Here is a 17846-nt window from a genome sequence, read left to right on the forward strand (position 1 = left end):
TTGGAGCAAAATATATTGTAAGATATTTATGCCGTAGTCAGCATGGGGAAAAATCTTGCCTGACAAACCTGTTGGAATTCTTTGAAGAAATAACAAGTGGGATAGACAATGGAGAGTCAGTTTCATGTGTACTTGGATTTTCAGAAGGCCTTTGACAAGGTGCCACACGTGAGGCTGTGGAACAAGCTACGGGCCTATGGTATTACAGGAAAGATTCTAGCATGGATAAAGCAATGGCCGATTGGCAGGAGGAAAAGAATGGGAATAAAGGGAACCTTTCTGGCTGGCAGCCAGTGACTAGTGGTGTTCCACAGGGGTGTGTGTTGGGACCGATTATTTTTATGTCAATGATTTGGATGTTGGAATTGACAGCTTTGTTTTCAGATGATATGAAGATAGGTAGAGGGGCAGGTAGTTTTGAGGAAATAAGGAGGCTACAGAAGGACTTGGACAGATTTGGAGAATGGGCAAAGAAGGAGTAGATGGGATACAGTGCCCGGAACTGTATGATCGTGCACTTTGGTGGAAGAAATGAAACCGTTGACTATTTTCAAAATGGAGAGAAAATACATTAAAAAACTGAGATGCTAAGGGAATTGGGAGTCCTTGTTCAGCATTCCCTATAGGTTAATTGGCTGGTTGAGTCTGTGGTGAGGAAGGCAAATGTGATATTAGCATTCATTTCAAGAGGGTGGGAATATAAAAAGCAAGGTTGTAATGTTCAGACTGTAATGCACAGGTGAGACCTCCCTTTGAGTATTGAGTGCAGTTTTGGGCCCCTCATCTTAGAAAAGATGTGCTAAAACTGGAGAGAGTTCAAAGGAGGTTCATGAAAATGATTCCAGGATTGGATGACTTTTCATGTGAAGAGCGTCTGATGGCTCTGTGCCTGTATTCACTGGAATTCAGAAGAATCAGTGGTGACCTCATTGAAACTTACCAAATGGTGAAAGGCAATAATTGGATGTAGAGAGGATGTTTCCTATGGTGGGAGAGTCTAAGACCAGCGGACACAGCCTCAGAATAGAAGGGCATCTTTTTAGAATGGATATGAGGAGGAATTTCTTTCGCCAGAGAGTGGTGAATTTGTGGAATTCTTTTCCACTGGCAGCTGTGGAGGCCAAGCCTTAAATATGCATAAAGGCAGAAGTTGATAGATTCATGATTGGTCTGTGCATGTAGGGATAGGGGGCGAAGGCAGGAGATTAGGGATGAGAGGAAAATTGGATCAGCCATGATGAAACAGCAGAACAGACTCGATTGGCCAAATGGCTTAATTCTGCTCCTATATCTTATGGTCTAACATTTGTCCTACCTGAGCAAGTGTGACTAGAGTAATGAAATATGGGCAGCACTAATTTATTAGCCTTGGCTTTCACTTTTTAAAATAACTTTGCTTTAGTTTGTGTCTTAACATTAAAAATATTTAATAATATTTATTGTTTTGAATGTCTCTTAAAACTGTTCTAATAAACACGCACAGCCTTCATATGTTGTCAGGACTGTTTCCGATACAAGGACTCTTTGGACTGTTGCCTTAGGCCCTCTGCTGCTTTGAGCATTCCACTGATTTCAAGATTGTTACTGCATTGCATCTGGACCATTTGCAGGGTCCTCCCCATATTAAAACAGGGTTCCATTCCTGTGAGCTGTTCACACACAAGTTGGCCGTTTTGTAAGCTGGGATCTTGGATTGGGGATGTCATGCAAAAATATCGGTTAGGTCCTGCTCCAGAGAATTAAGGACTTAAACCTTTGCTGGCACTCCAGTATAGCACAGATGCAGTGCCATGCTGCTGTTGTTCAAATGAAGCATAATAGCAAATCCATTGACAAAAAATGTTTAAAAATCCCAGTGGTATTTTCAAAAAGAATTTATCCTTGCTTTCCTGGCTGTTATTTCCAAGGTGATGCCACTAAAACATATTGACATGGTTAATTTGACGCTGAACACAAATTGGCTTCTGTGTGTCCTGCATTATATCAGACACTACATTTTAAATGTATTTCAGTGGCTGTGCAATCCACATGAGGGTCAAGATGAGCATTGTACAAATGCGCATTCTTTTGAAAGCAGGCTATTGGATTCTGTAGCCAATTTGCAAGAATCAGAATCAGGTGTGATATCACTGGCATATGCTGTGAAGTTTGTTCTCTTGCGGTAGCAGTACGTTGCAATACATTTTTTAAAAAGTATAAATCACAAATAAGTATATACAGTGGATTTCGGTTAATTGGGATATATTGACACGTGTATGTTTTGGCCCAATTAAGCAGCTGGCTCAATTAGCTGAAGTTTCATGGAAGTAGTTAAAACGGTAGTTTATCTGTTTTTAGTACCTTTTTAACTGAGTAAGAAATTATGTATTTAAATGAAATATAGAATAAGTTAGAACACTACCAAAGCCACTGCGGTACCATAAAATTGTATTGGTTCTAATAGTTATCGATGGAGGAATTAAGCCAGTGTAATTTTGATTTGCTGTAAGTGAACAAAATCACCACAGATAATGATCTGCCTTCAGACAATATTTTTGATGATTGCATCCTCCAAATCTTCATTTTTATTGTAAATTTCAATGTGATTGTTGAGATCTTCAAATTCTTCGTAGTGCCTAATTTGTTGAAGTAGTGAAATGATTTCATTTTCAGCCCTAGCCATTCTGGTATCTCCAAGTCTGAATGCTTGATACTGCAGCGAGCACATAATTTCTGAATTGTCTTGCTGCTTATTATTCACCAACTATCAGTGACAAAGATCACTGATTTTTGAACATAAATTCGGCAAGGTGAAGTTACTTAAAAACTGTTCTATGCATTTGCTTTTGTTCTTTAAGAGTTGTCCCAAATGGTGGCTGCCATGATTAGCTGGTGGCCCAATTAACTGGAATACACAGTATATATAAAAAAATAAATAAGTAGTGCAAAAATATAGGGAAAAAGTGGTGGTGTTCATGGATTCCTTGTGCATTCAGAAATCGGATAGCAGGGGGGAAGAAGCTGTTGCTGGTATGTTGAGTGTGTGCCTTCAGGCTCCTGTAGCTCATCCTTGATGGTAGCAATGAGAAGAGGGCATTGTCATGCCTTCTTTGTAATTGCATCAATATGTTGGGACCAGGATAGACTTTCAGCAAAGTTGAGATCCAGGAACTTGAAACTACTCATCCTTTGCACCCTAATGTTCATTCGATTTCCTCTTCCTGAAGTCTACAATCACTTCCTTGATGTTATTGACTTGGAGTGCAAGTTTGTTATTGCAATATCACTTAATCAGCTGATCTATCTCACTCCTGTACACCTACTAGTCAACATCTGAAGCTCTGCCAACAAGTGTCATCAGCAAATTTATAGATGCTGTTTGAGCTGTGCCTAGCCACACAGTTGTGGGTATATAGAGAGCAGAGCAGCGGGCTAAGCACACACCCTTGACATGTGTTAGTGTTGATTGTCAGTGAGGAGGAGATGTCATTTCTGATCTGTATTGACTGTAGTCTCCCAGTGAAGAAATCAAGGATCCAGTTGCAGAGGGTGGTACAGAAGCCCAGGTTTTGGAGTTTATTGATTAGAACTGAGGATATGATTGTGTTAGCAATAAACAGCAGCCTGGCGTAGGTAGAGTAGGAGAGTGAATTGTAGGAGTAGATGCCAAGTAGCTCATTGCTTTAGTTGTGAAGTAGCTGTAGGTGGCTTTGTGTATTTATAGAGCACTTTATCCAGGTTTCCAGAACTGCTACTGAAGCTACCAAATACAGTTTTATCGAGTTTAGCAAGAATGATGAAGTGTAATGAAAAGTTCTGTTTTCATCACATTGTGAAAATAACGATGTAATTGTGGCTGGACCACCACTGGATAGTTGCGTCATGAACTACATGATTGAAATGATAGCATTGTGGGCGTGTTATGTTGGCATGAGAGTGTGTGGCAACACTTGTGGGTTGCTCCCCATCTTTAGTTTGTGTTGGTTGTTTACACAAACAACACATTTCACTGTATGTTTTGATGTACCTGTGATGGATAAAATGATTCTGAATCTAATAATCAGGATTAGATATTGAAAATCACAGGCTGTAGGGGTGGGAACTCGGTGAATACCTTTTAAATAGGAATTAGATAGTAATTCAGGGAATGACTTTTGGGTGTGGAGGTTGAGGGCGGGGTTGGTACATTCTCTTTGAGTGTTGCCATAGACTCCAGGAACCCCTCTGCTATAACATTCATAAGATTATATATTCAGATTGCAAGTATCCAAGAGCGGGTGCAGAATAGACTTGTGGGAATTGTTCCAGATATCAGTTACAATGTTAGACTGCAGAGTTGGGCTTGCTCATCTCTATGGGTAGAAAGGGTTGACAGGAAATCATGCTTGGTTTGAGAAGGGTGGTAGTGGCAAGCTTTGCTTATCCCTGGGTTATGCAAAATCTCATGATGGTATTTGAGCTCCCAGCCTGAAGGGAGGAAATTGATTCAGCAAAGGCCTTTAGATGGAGATGGGATAGACCAAAGAGGGAAAACGATGTGTTGGGTGAAGGTGGATTGACTGTCCAATATTAATGCTGCTGTATGTTGATCACTGTGGTGATGCTCTGTACCATTCAGTCATTTCTTTGTGTTTCTTGGCCATAAGCACCAGCCTCTGGCAGTTTTAATGCAAGTCTCTGTTTATATATTCAGTGCTGGAAGTAATTATTTCAGTTTCTCTTGTGGCTGTTTGATGGTAGATTCCATTTACTCCTATGGCTGTACTCTGGTATACTAGTAAAATAAAAATAAAACACCAGAAACACTGAGGAAAAAGTTGACATTTCAACTGATTAAATGGAATGATGCAGCACAGGAAATGGCTGTCCAGTGTAGACACCTGTGCAGGTCCGCTGAAAGTTAATTCACTAATAAATGTGCAAGTACCTTCCTCAGCCATCACTTCGAAAAATAGTCTTTTAGCGATTTGAATATTGTACATAATTTCACTTGACATTATATTTTAAAATAAAATTCCCTTCCTTCTGTTCTTTCTTCCTGGCAGCCTCTGCCATTGTGAAGAGTTTTCTTTTGAAACTCTTGTTGAAACACTTCACATTTCTGAACACTTGCTGTGGGACCACATCTGACCCTTTGGATCTCCAATCAGACTTCTGCTGAAATGGCCCTTGATCAGTGCCTTGCAAAACCCGCTACTTGAGCCAATTTTGAATTCAAACTATTTCCCTTGGATCCCAATGACTGATAAGGTCCAAATTCAAAGATCTGAAAAATTAAAGACATTGTTAAAACCACTTGGACCAAATGTAGTCTCCAAGCTACCATTCAAGTATATTCCTAGACTTATTATTCTCAGAACATGAGCATTCTGGTAAGGCCAGCATACATTCCCCACCCCTAATTTTTTTGTTTAGCTTTTCAGAGTATTTAAGTGTTGAATCATATTTTGAGTGGACTGGATAAGAATGATCAATTTGTTTTCCAAAAGGACAATCAGAATCGGTGTTGGATTTATTATCACTGTCTTAACTGAAATTCGTTGTTTTGTAGAAAGTAGTAGAGTACAAAAACATAAAAGTACTGTGGATTGCAAAATAAATAGTGAGAAATGGAACAATGAGGAAGGGTTTATCAACACTTCAGAAAATTGTTAAGCAGGAAGAAGTGTTTCCTGAGTTAAGTGTGGGTCTTGAGGCTCCTGTAGCTCGCCCAACAGTAGTAATGAGAAGAGGGCATGTCGAAATGGTGATGGTCCTTAATGATGGATGCTGCCACCTTGAGGCACTGAAGCTTGAAGATGCTGTCAATGGTGGGTAGGGTTGTGCATGTGATGGTGCTGGCTCAGTCTACAGCCCTGCGTAGCTTCTTGCAATTCTGTCTTGGAGCCTGTATACCAGACAGTGATGTCACAACAGTGAACTGGATAAGTTTCAACAAAATATGGCCACATCGCCATCACTAATAGTGTTTCATTCCAGGACTTTATTCACTGCGTTTAAGCTTCTAGCAGTACTTGAGTAGGATTTGGACTTCTGTCACGGAGATGTCCGTGGGAGAATGCTGCCGACTGGCACATTCTCGGCTGCAGGAGTACGTGCTGAGGGACGCACTGAAACTTGGTGCGGCCACTGCAAGGGCCCGGTGGGGAAGGACCACAGTTTAGGGTTCTTCACCCGTGGGAGTGGGAGGGATCGGTGGGCGGGGAGCATACCCCTCAACAATGATGTGGTAAGGTGAACAACTGGAGTGCCACGTGGGTGGCTATAAATACGGATATGTACAGACTATAATGGAAACGTATGTAAAGGATGAAAAGGTATTGAATGGTTTATTGTATATATTTATTTTTGAATAAAGTATATTTTGAAATAAAAAAAAACTATCCAGTCATTTAGATCACCAGTGTAGAAATGTAATTGCTTTAGAACTATGTGTTTGATATTAATCTATGCCTTTCTAAATAGTTTCCATAAGTTTGCATGCTTGGAGGAAGGAGATGGCCGTGGTGGGGCAGATACAGACTGGGCAGTACTGAACTTTAAAATATGACTATAGAGCATATGACATCAAATCCTACTGAAGAAAAAGTTGAAGTAGCTGACTGGGTCAAAGTTGAAAGAAAATTTTCTCCGTCCGGGGAATGTAGAAAGAGAGAACAGTTTCAGGTTAAAGGGATAACTATTTCAGACTGGGATGAGGAGAGATTTCCTTCAGAAGGTTATCAGGAGAATTCTGCATCCCAGAGAATTATGAAAATGGAATCATTAAATATATTCGAAGCTGCAAAAGTCTTTTGGACTACTGGAGAATTCCATTATTGGGATCAGGCTGGATTTGAACCTAATGATCAGATTAGCCACAATCTCAACGAGTAATGGAGCTGAATCAAAAGCCCATGTGGCTTAATTCTTTGATTTCAGCTTCTAACCTATAGGTCTTTGTTCAGGATTTGTTGTTTATTATGGGGAGTTTAATTTGGAAATTATGAACTGATCCTGACTCCTTTATTAATTTGTTCCAATTTTGTTTCCTTCTCCAGATCTTGCAATCCCTTTCAGCCCCAACCAAAAATCTGGAAGCTAATCAGAACCAGCAAGCCCCTGACGTTCGACATCCCAACGCCGTTCTTTTCTCGCAGGTCAAGCAGTTAACCCCCGAGGCGCAGCAGCTGCTGCAGCAACAGTCGCAGCAGCAACAGCAGCAGCAGCAGCACCAGCTGCTCCAGCTCCAGCAGCAGCATCTAATGCAGCTGCAGCAGCAGCAGAAACCTCACCCGCAGCTTCACCAGCATCCATTCCAGCAGCAGCATGCTTTCTCGCAGCAGCAACTGCAGCACCAGCTGCAGCAGCAGCTACAGCAACAGCAGATTCAGCGACTGCAACAGCAGCACCTCCAGCAGCAACATCACTTGCAGCAGTTGCAACAGCAACAACAGCAGCACCTTCAATATCACCACCACCAGCAGCAACAACAGCAGCATCCCGTTCTTCAGCAACAGTTGCAAATCTTTGGACACGATCCTGGGTTGGAAAGTAAGTGGTTGGAGAGGAAATATATTTGTGTATATAAATACTGTATAATAAATGTTGCATCTACGTTTGTTTAAGGGCATTAAAAACAAGAGCAGGAGTAGGCAGTACTTGTCAGTACATTCTGGCTTTAGCTCCAGTTCCTCAAAGTACTTTGTAGCTCTTTTGATTCAAGATTGTTTAATGTCATTTCCAGTACGCAGGTGAAATAATTGTTACTCTGGATCTGATGCAGCACAAAAAACACTTAAGATAATTCAAAAAAAACATACAGTACTGTGCAAAAATCTTAGGCACATATTCACAGGTAGGTGCCTAAGACTTTTGCACAGTACTGTAATAATTTTGTATTGCACTGTACTGTTGCTGCAAAAAAAAAATCATTGATGTGTGAGTGATGACAAACCTGATTCTGATGTGGGCTTCTGTTGTGGACTAAGAGTGAGAAGGGGACAGGGAGGGGAGAATCATGGTTGGGAGAAGCGGAAATGAGAGGGGAGGGAATGGGAAGCAGCAGAGGGACATTTTGTATTGATCACCAAACCAATTGTTTGGAATCAAATGACATTGACATTGCCCTGTAGGTCTGCACCCACGCCACCAACCACATCACCCCCCCCGGACCTGGCACTCCTCTACCACCTGTCCCACACTTCTCCCGCAGGATACTCACCTTCGGCATCGTGAACAGTTTTGGGCCCTTCATCTTAGAAAAGATATGCTGGCATTGGAGAGGGTCTGGAGGACGTTCACAAGGATGATTCCAGGAATGAAAGGGTTATCATATGAGGAACGTTTGATGGCTCTGGGTCTGTATTCGCTGGAATTCAGAAAGATAGGGTGGGGGGGGGGGTGTCTCAGTGAAATCTTTCGAAGGTTGAAAGGCCGAGACAGAGTAGATGTGGAAAGGATATTTCCCATGGTGGGAGAGTCTAGGACAAGAGGGCACAGCCTCAGGATAGAAGGGCGCCCTTTCAAAACAACGATGCAGAAAAATTTCTCTCGCCAAAGGGTGGTGAATTTGTGGAATTTGTTGCCACATGCAGCTGTGGAGGCCAGGTCATTGGGTGTATTTAAGGCAAAGATTGATTGGACATGATGTCAAAGGTTACGGGGAGGAGGCCAGCAACTGGGGTTGAGGAGAAGATAGAAAAAAAGGATCATCCATGATTGAATGGTGGAGCAGACTCAATGGGCTGAATGACCTAATTCTGCTCCTATGTTTTATGGTCTTGCATATCCGCTAATTTTTCCCCACCATTGCACTTACTTCTAAGTTACCCCTGGCTTCACTGCAGACTACTGTTTCCTTTCTAATTCTGGCTCTTTGTATATTTTTCTGGAAGTGTGTCACTTGCTTCCCACCAGTACCTGCATCCTTTAATAAAACTAGTTTTTCAACAATTTTTCAGAGTAAATCTGCTCAGACCCGATTAGGAATTGTGAATGATGTTTTTCTTAATTTCTCAAAGTTCAAAGTAAATTTTGTAGTCAAAATACATAGGTTACCAAATACAAACCCTGAGATTCACTTTCATGTGTGCATACTCAGCAAATCTATAGAATAGTAACTGTAACAGGATCAATGAAAGATCAACCAGAATGCAGAAGACAACAAACTGTGCAAAGGCAAATATAAATAAATAGCAATAAATAATGAGAACGTGAGATAATGAGATGGTCTTTAAAGGGAGGTAGTTGATTGTGAGAACATTTCAATGATGGAGCAAGTGAAGTTGAGTGTAGTTAACCCCTTTTATTCAGGTGCCTGATAATTGAGGGACAGTAACTGTTCTTGAATCTGGTGCCACGTGTCCTCTGGCTCCTGTACTGCCTTCCTGATGGCAGCAGCGAGAAGAGAGCATGACCTGGGTGGTGGGCATCTCTGGTCATGGATGCTGCTTTCCTGTAACAGTGTTTCATGTAGATGTGCTCAGTGGTTCTCATCTGTCTCTCTGTATATTTTGTTCTTTAATTTTGTTCCTCTTTTGAACATTTGGCTGTGTTAAAAGCATTATGTGAGTTTATGTTAAATATATGTACATTTTTTAATGGAACTGATGAGGATACATGAACTTCATATTTAGTATCAAGTTTATTGAATTCAGGAAAGCATTTTATATTCTGACAAAATATTCATGGTTCATTGTGCAAATGTTCTTAATTGTTTCCAAAGAGGTGAAGGACTTGCTTATTTTCATTATTACTTTTACTGAGGGTAATATATATATTTTAATCCTAAGTGCTTTTGGAACAGTCTGCTCTTGAGTTAAGTGACAGCTCAAAGTTAATATTCTACGACAGTTTCAGTCTGTGCATGTCATGACTTCCAAACATACCAAGCATTACTCATCATTAATTGAATGTACTTACGGAGCACTTGTATAACACATCATGTACAACTCCTCAGTTAATCTTGAAAAGGCCATATTTTAATCACAGAGGGCTAAAGAGCAACGGAAAGGGAGTACTTTCTGTCCTCAAAGGGAAAGTTAGGTGGCAATTTATTATAAAGTGGGGGCAGAAATATGTACAAGTTAAATCGTTCGACTTGAGTGTTACTGTTCTCTTCCTGCCAAACTCTGGATTCTCATGTCCATTCTTTAGAGAAATCAAATCTTCATTTTTGTTCGTTGGCACAGAAGCAGAGTGGTTAGCGCAATGCTTTATGGTGCAGGTGACTTGGGTTCAATTCCCACAGTTGCTTGAAAGGAGTTTGTATGTTCTCCCCATGACTGCATAAGGTTTCCTTTGGGTACCCTGGTTTCTTCCCACAGTCCAAAACCTACTTTTTGGTAGGTTTAATTGGCTACTGTAAATTATCCTGTAATTAGGCTCAGATTTAATCAGGATTGTTGGGTGTTGTAGTTTGAAGGGCCGGAACGGTCTATTCCGCACTGTATCTCAATAAATAAATAGAATATACAGAGTTGGAAGATTTTCCGATTAGTAGAGCATCGACAGTAGTGATCTTTGGAGCTGCAGTAACTGTGGGTCATTAAGGCCTTGAGTTATATTCATTGGGGTGGTATGAGATTTATATGGTGAATAAATGTGAATCATTTGTTGGACTAAATGATATGGGGTTTTTAAACTTGAGTAATTCTCCTTTAAAAGTGCATCTACTAAGAGTTTTAAAATCTATAGCTTTCTAATAATTTTCTTTCTGGAAGCAAAACTGCATTAAGTCTAGGCAATGTTAGCATGAATTTCAGTTGGGTTCTTGTGTTAGTGAATTGTGACTTACTAAGTAGCCTGCACAAATTAATCAATTTGTGTTTCAATATAACATTGTGGCATGATGGGTTTTTTAATGCATCTATAGGAGATTCGCAGTCTTATAGATTATGAAGACACGCAGTCCTCTTTTATTGTCATTTAGTAATGCATGCATTAAGAAATGAAACAATATTCTTCCGGTGTGATATCACAAAAAACACAGGACAGACCAAGACTGAAAAACTAACAAAAAACACATAATTATAACATATAGTTACAACAGTGCAACAATACCATAACATGATGAAGAACAGGCCATGGCACAGTAAAAAAAAAAAAAAAAAATGCAAAGTCTCTCAAATGTCCCACATCTCACACAGACGGGAGAAGGAAGAAAACTCTCCCTGCCATGCCCGACCACAGTCCAACTCTGAGTCGTCCGAAAACTTCGAGCCTCCGATCAACTCTCCGACACCAAGTACCGAGCACCATCTCTATCCCAACGCTTCGTCCTCAGCCTCGGTCGCCAACAGCAGGCAAAGCCGGGGATTTTGGGGCCTTCCCTCCGGAAGATTCTCGATCGCCCAGTAACAGCAGCAGCGAACCAGCATTTCAAAAATTTCTCCAGATGTTCCTCTGTGCTTTCACATCTGTCTCCATCAAATCAGAATTGTCCACGGCCCCTATTTAACAGAGACGATATCATTTCACCGGAGAGCTGCGCACGCTGTGTTGCGCCACCTTCTCCTCCTCCCGCCTTATACTGTTGAAACTTAAGTATCAGTATTCAGTTGATAATGTTAGCAGTTCTTTCCAGGTGAGCAAGCAAATGAATAAGTAATTAACTCATGAGACCACTCCACTCAATTACACCCATGTGACCAATTAACCTTCTAACCTGTACGTGTGTGGAATGTAGGAGGAAAGTGGAGCACCCAGAGAAAACCACCTCGTCATGGGGAGAATGTACAAACTCCTTACTGCTCCTCGCTACCTCATTCAGTTCTTGTAAGAACTGAGTGAAGATCGGGAAGTTTTTAAGTAATATGAAAGACTGTGAATCCAACTACACACTGATATAGTAACTAATTTTATCTTGGTGATTTTTGGGTATCTTCCTTTTCCTAAAATTATTTCCCAGTGTGTAAGGTGCTAAATTTGAATGTTCTCACTTTTAAGGATGTCTTTCAGCCTCTTCAGTGTTACTGGTCCTGGAAACTCACAGGCATACCTTGTGCTCCCTCTTTGTGAGAGTCTGGCATATAAACAGGGAGAAGACAATTAGAATGGACAGATGTAATTTTCTGCCCCCACCAATGCCAGGTCCAAAGTATCCCAGTCTCGGATACAGGTTCCTGATCTTTTGGCATCCACCTCTGGATGCCCAGACATCTGGGATATGAGCCTAAGCTGCAGTCAAAACTTTGGGTACGCAAAAGGAATTGCAATGTCAGAAGTCATACAAGTGTGGACATGGAACTATTCAGGCTGTAGAAATTGCATGCGGCTAGGGAGTCTGTGAATCTTTTTGAGATCTGTACATGCTGCAGACACTTACACTGGGTACATTCTGCACCCAGGCCCCCAGTGCCGAGCGGGAGGACTCGTGTGGAGAGTCAGGTACAACTCTGTGGGGCTAAGCAGACAAAGCTCTTGATTCTTGGAAGAAACACACTCAATGTGAAAATCAGTTGTTTTCTGGAACATAATTGTACAGGATTGCAAGTATAGTAATGTATATTTGAGCATTAAAGTACCTGATGACTGCTTCAGTTGTTCAGATAATGGAGAGGGTTAAATATGCAAAGGCGCTTCTGATTTTATTTTCTTTAGCTAAGAGGGCAATAAATAAATGAGAGAGATTTAATGTAAGTAGGCATGTGAGGAATTGAGGAGGAAATAAGATTAGCAACTGGAGAATGGTAGGGTGTGGAATTTGCTCTTTGAAAAGCTGATGAATGTGGAGCTCCTGAAGTTGTGCTGTCTGTGGGGTTGTGGATAAGAAGCTGGGAAATATGATTTAGCGTGATGCTTTTTTATTCTCCTGATGGCATGATACTTGTTTTTTTGAAGGAGTTTCTATACTTATCCCAGAAGTTAATTAAAAAAATCCTGGAAATAATTGGCAGGTCAGGCCAGATCTCTGGGAACAGAAACATAGTTCATGTTTCAGTTTGAAGGCCCTGAGTTTTCCATATATCCATTTTTTATATATGCCGTCAAACAGAGACCTGAAAATGAGCCAGGTGACTCTACTCAGTTTCACTGACCGAAGTCCCTATTCTGTAAATGACTCGAGTAAGGATGAAGACTGAGAATGGGGCAAATGAGATTAGTATTTACTGAAGATTTAATTTCTAACGTTGACACTTACTCACAATTGGTTAACCTGTATGTTACCACAGTAACTATTTTAGGTGCTTTATTCAATAACATTTGAGTATTTTCGTAAAATCCAGTGCATAAATGACATTCTGCATCTGGTCACTTGATCAATTGATCTTGTTTCTCTTTTTAGTTCCAGAGGAGTCATTTTTACTGGGATGTGTTTTCGCAATTGCTGACTACCCGGAGCAGATGTCTGATAAACAACTGCTGGCAACTTGGAAAAAGGTGAGGTAACACTGAACAAAATGCTGGGTTAATCCTAGAGCCCTCTGGGATAACTGCACCCCTCTTGATTCCCCTTAAATTTACTCATTATAAAGGCATTGATTTTGTGGATAGTCAGAGGCTTTTTCCAGGGCTGAAATGGCTAGCACGAGAGGGCACAGTTTTAAGGTACTTGGAAATGGGTACAGAGGAGATGTCAGGGGTAGGTTTTTTACACAGAGAGTGGTGAGTGCATGGAATGGGCTGCCAGCAACGGTGGTGGTGGAGGATATGATAGGATCTTTTAAGAGACTCTTGGATAGGTACATGGAGTTTAGAAAAATAGAGGGCTATGGGTAAATTAAGTAAGTACATGTTCAGCACAGCATTATGGCTGAAGGGCCTGTATTGTGCTATAGGTTTTCTATGTTTCTATTTTGACACCCACAGTTTCTGATATCTATGTTTAACCTCCTTTGAGATCAATCTAGCCATATTATCTATATATGAATGGAGATGTATAGTATTTTATGCTTTAATTGTCTGTGTATATACTTTGTCCAGATTATCCAGGTGCACGGTGGAATTGTAGATCCCACTCTGACGAGTAGATGCACTCACCTTTTGTGTGAAAGCCAGGTCAGCAATATGTACGCCCAGGTAAGCATGTACATATAATTGCCTTTTCTTTATCCCATATGTATATTTTAATCAGTTTTGGAACTGATTGAGCATCTTGATCTCTCTCGGAACTGATTTTGAGCATCTCTCTCGGAAGTAATTTTAATCATTTGGATTGATGGGAATATTGTTGCTTCTGTTATTGTAGCACTTGGTGACAATGCTGCTTCATTTAACTTTAATGTACTACCATACCATTTCTTGTGATTAAGCCATAATTTTTTAAAATTTTTATTGCATACGTTAATCAGCTCTTCATTATACTCGGCTGGAAGATGACACAGCTAGTTCTATACAGAATAGGGTTCAAATGTGGTAAAAATAAGGTGCTGGAACACTATAAAGCAGGTGCCCAGTTTACCTCTGCTTTTATTTCCAAGCATGCTGTCTCTAATATTCCCTCCACTTTCAGATCATTCTGCAAGTGACAGTTTTATCTTGTGTTGACCGCTGACCTTGGACCAAAAGCAATTTAATGGAACTGAATGACCAACCCTAATTCCTTTGTTCCAATTCATTTTCAGATTAATTCTCAATTTATGACAAGTCGTGAATTAAACATTTGTTTCATGAGGTTCTTGTATCTGTCGATCATGACTAGCAATGTGGGATTTGTTTTCCTTGCACAGTTATAAAGAGTTGGTTTTCTCCAAAGAGTTGATCTTCTCCGCTGGTAGCCTTTTCAGTATCTAAAGGAGAAAACATGATTTAATCATGGAATTAAAAACAAATTAAAGAAAAACTTCTGGAAAATTTCATTAGGTTATGCAGCATTTGTGGAAAGAGAATCAACTGATATTTCAGATCGGGGACTGTTCATCAGAACTAGGATAGGAAAGTTAAGTTGTTTTTCATAGCGAAGAAGTTGGAGGAGGAATAGGTATAATTTATTTTTTATTATGTGCAATGAATGACAATGCAGAGGTTAGAAACCCTTTATGCTGCTTGTTTGTAACAATAAGGTTGTGGGACATTATCAGCTGTCCAGGCTATATAGATAATTCTGTTACGATGTAACAGGGTTCCTACGAAAAGTTAGCTTCAAAACATACTTTTAACCAGGTTTTTCTGATGAAAAAGGATTTAGTGCCTTCCTGGTGTATATGACGAATAAACCCTTCTCGGGGTTCCAGCTGGGTACAGGTACCGATTATAAGGTATCCAGCTGAATCTAGAGGACACAGTGGTCAGTTTCGTCGTCATGTCCCTGTTCATGAGAGTTCTTGTTAAGGAGAGTTCCTGCTAAGTTCCTGCTTAGTCCTCCTGTGGTCAAAGTTTGATAAGCGTACCATTGACTTTTTTGAACACACCCTTACATCAACAAAATTCCTCTATAAGGGTAACTACTATGAGCAAACGGATGTACTGGTCATGTGATTGCCCTTGTCACCGGCCTTTGATAATTTCTACATGGAGGACTTTGAGGAGAGGGCTGTGAGTTCATTACCCTTACACCCCAGATGCTTCTTCAGATACGTCGATGGCATCTTCATAATGTGGCCTGATGGACTCCAGGTTCTCCAACAGTTCCACGACCATCTGAACAGTATACATCCAATCATTAAATTTACAATAGAGAGGGAGAAGAATGGTAGCCTCCTGTTCCTGGACATCCTAAGACAATGGAAACTGAAACTTAGACGCGGAGTCTTATCAGAAACCCACTCACACAGACCTGTGCCTCAACAATAACAGCCACCATCATGCCTCCCAGCATAGAGCAGTTCTTTTTACTTTGATCAACTATGCAAAAACTATTTCAGACCTGGAGAGTCTTCCCAAGGAAATAAGATCATTACACACAACATTGCTGCAGAATGGCACAAGGTAAAGAAAATCAATTGGGCCCTTAAAAGGGTCGACAGAAAAACCAGTAAAACTAACAACGAGGAGGAACCCTATGCTACTACCAATTTGCTCTGTATTTTCACAATTTCTGGACGGATCACCAGGATCCTGAAGAAATACAGCATTATTGCCATCCAAAACCCACAAGGAAGCTCGTCACAGCTTATGTGCGTCAAAAGCTGACCTGGGACTTGGGTTGGCTGGTGTTTGCAGGTTCCCTATGAAGCAGCATATATCGGCCAGTCGGGAAGCACGGTGGAAACCTGCATCAAGGAGCACAGTAGGTGTATCTGTTTGGGTTACCTGAAGAAATCGGTTGTGTAGCAGAACACTGCATTCGCAATGGCCATAGGATTGACTTTTGTCACAAAACTACTGTGCTGCGCCAGGGGCTTTTGGAACTGCCTGGTAAAGGAAGCCATTGAAATAAAACTGGAGGAATAGAATTTTAACAAAGATGAAGGTCTCACTATAAGTAAGAACTGGAATTTGATTGTGAACAAGGTGGGAGAGCGGGAACCTGATTGGATGAGGAATAACCAATCAGGAGGGACTGGCTACAAGGGTATAAATACCACTGGACTAGACGTGCCTAGGCTTCAATCCTGAAGAAGTTAGCAGAGTTTGTCACTGAAATCTAACAGTCATGGTAGAGGATGCATCTAACCTGCCAAAGAGAAATGCTGTGGATGCGATGGGAGGTGAGGACCTCGATACAATGGCTAGCACTAAAGAGGTAGTGTTGAGCAAACTTGAGGACCTGAAGATAGATAAGTCCCCTGGTCCTGATGGAATGCATCCCAGGGTACTGGAAAAAAATGGCAGAAGTTATAGTAGAAGCTTTAGTGATGATTTACCAAAATTCTCTGGACTCTGGGCAGGTCCAGGTGCATTGGAAAACAGTGAACGTCACACCACTGTTCAAAAAAGGATATAGCCAAAAGGCAGGTATCAATAGACCAGTTAGTTTAACATCCGTAGTTGGGAAATGCTTGAAGCTATCTCAAAAGAAATAGCAAGGCATCTGGAAAGAAATTGATCCATCAAGCAGATGCAGCATGAATTCAGCAAAGGCAGGTCCTGTTTGACAAACTTACTGGAGTTCTTTGAGGATATAATGAATGCAGTGGATAGAGAGTAATAGATGGACATTATTTACTTGGATTTCCAGAAGGTGTTCGATAAGGTGCCATATCAAAGACTCATCCATAAGATAAGGATGCATAGAGTTGGAGGTGATGTATTGGCATGGATAGAAGATTGGTTAACTAATAGAAGCAGAGAGTTGGGATGTATGAGTGCTAGTCAGGTTGGCAATCAATGGTGAGCGGTGTGCTGCAGGGATCGGAGCTGGGCTCGCAACTGTTCACAATATACATTAATGATCTGGAAGAGCGGGCCGATTATAGTGTATCTTAGTTTGCTGATGATACTAAATTGACTGGAAAAGCAAATTGTGCAGAAGATACGGGGAGTCTGCAAAGAGATATAGATAGGTTAAGTGAGTGGGCAAGGGTCTGGCAGATGGAGTACAATGTTGGTAAATGTAAGGTCATCTACTTTGGAAGGAAAAATGTGAGAGAAGATTATTATTTAAACAGTAAAAAAAAATTGCAGCATGCTGCTGTGCAGGGTAACTTGGGAGTACTTGTGCATGAATCAAAAGGTTGGTTTGCAGGTACAGCAGGCTATCAAGAAGGGAAATGGAATGTTGGCCTTCATTGCTAGAGGGATTGAATTGAAGAGCAGGGTGGTTATACTGTAACTGTGCAGGGTACTGGTGAGGCTGCACCTGGAGTACTGCGTGCAGTTCTGATCTCCTTACTTGAAGGAGGATGTGCTGGCTTTGGAGGCATTGCAGAGTAGGTTCACCAGGTTGATTCCAGAGATAAGTGGGGTTATACTCTGAGGAGAGATTGAGTAGCCTGGTCCTGTAGTTGCTGGATTTCAGAAGAATGAGAGGAGATCTTATATAAAGTTATGAAAGGGATAGATAA

The 17846-nt window shown here is 40.9% G+C and overlaps 1 protein-coding gene across 2 annotated transcripts in view; it reads left to right on the forward strand.

Moving 5' to 3' along the window:
* The window catches only part of paxip1 (PAX interacting (with transcription-activation domain) protein 1), a 140593-nt gene that overhangs the window by 48791 nt on the left and 73956 nt on the right, over window positions 1–17846 (forward strand). For both annotated transcript variants that reach the window (XM_072254061.1, XM_072254062.1), the window contains exons 7-9: window positions 7020–7512; window positions 13247–13341; window positions 13885–13980. In XM_072254061.1, the coding sequence (XP_072110162.1) occupies window positions 7020–7512; window positions 13247–13341; window positions 13885–13980 (684 nt within the window). The remainder of the gene's footprint in view (window positions 1–7019; window positions 7513–13246; window positions 13342–13884; window positions 13981–17846) is intronic.

Source organism: Mobula birostris, chromosome 3 (assembly GCF_030028105.1).
Source record: "Mobula birostris isolate sMobBir1 chromosome 3, sMobBir1.hap1, whole genome shotgun sequence".
Taxonomy (NCBI): Eukaryota; Metazoa; Chordata; class Chondrichthyes; order Myliobatiformes; family Myliobatidae; genus Mobula; species Mobula birostris.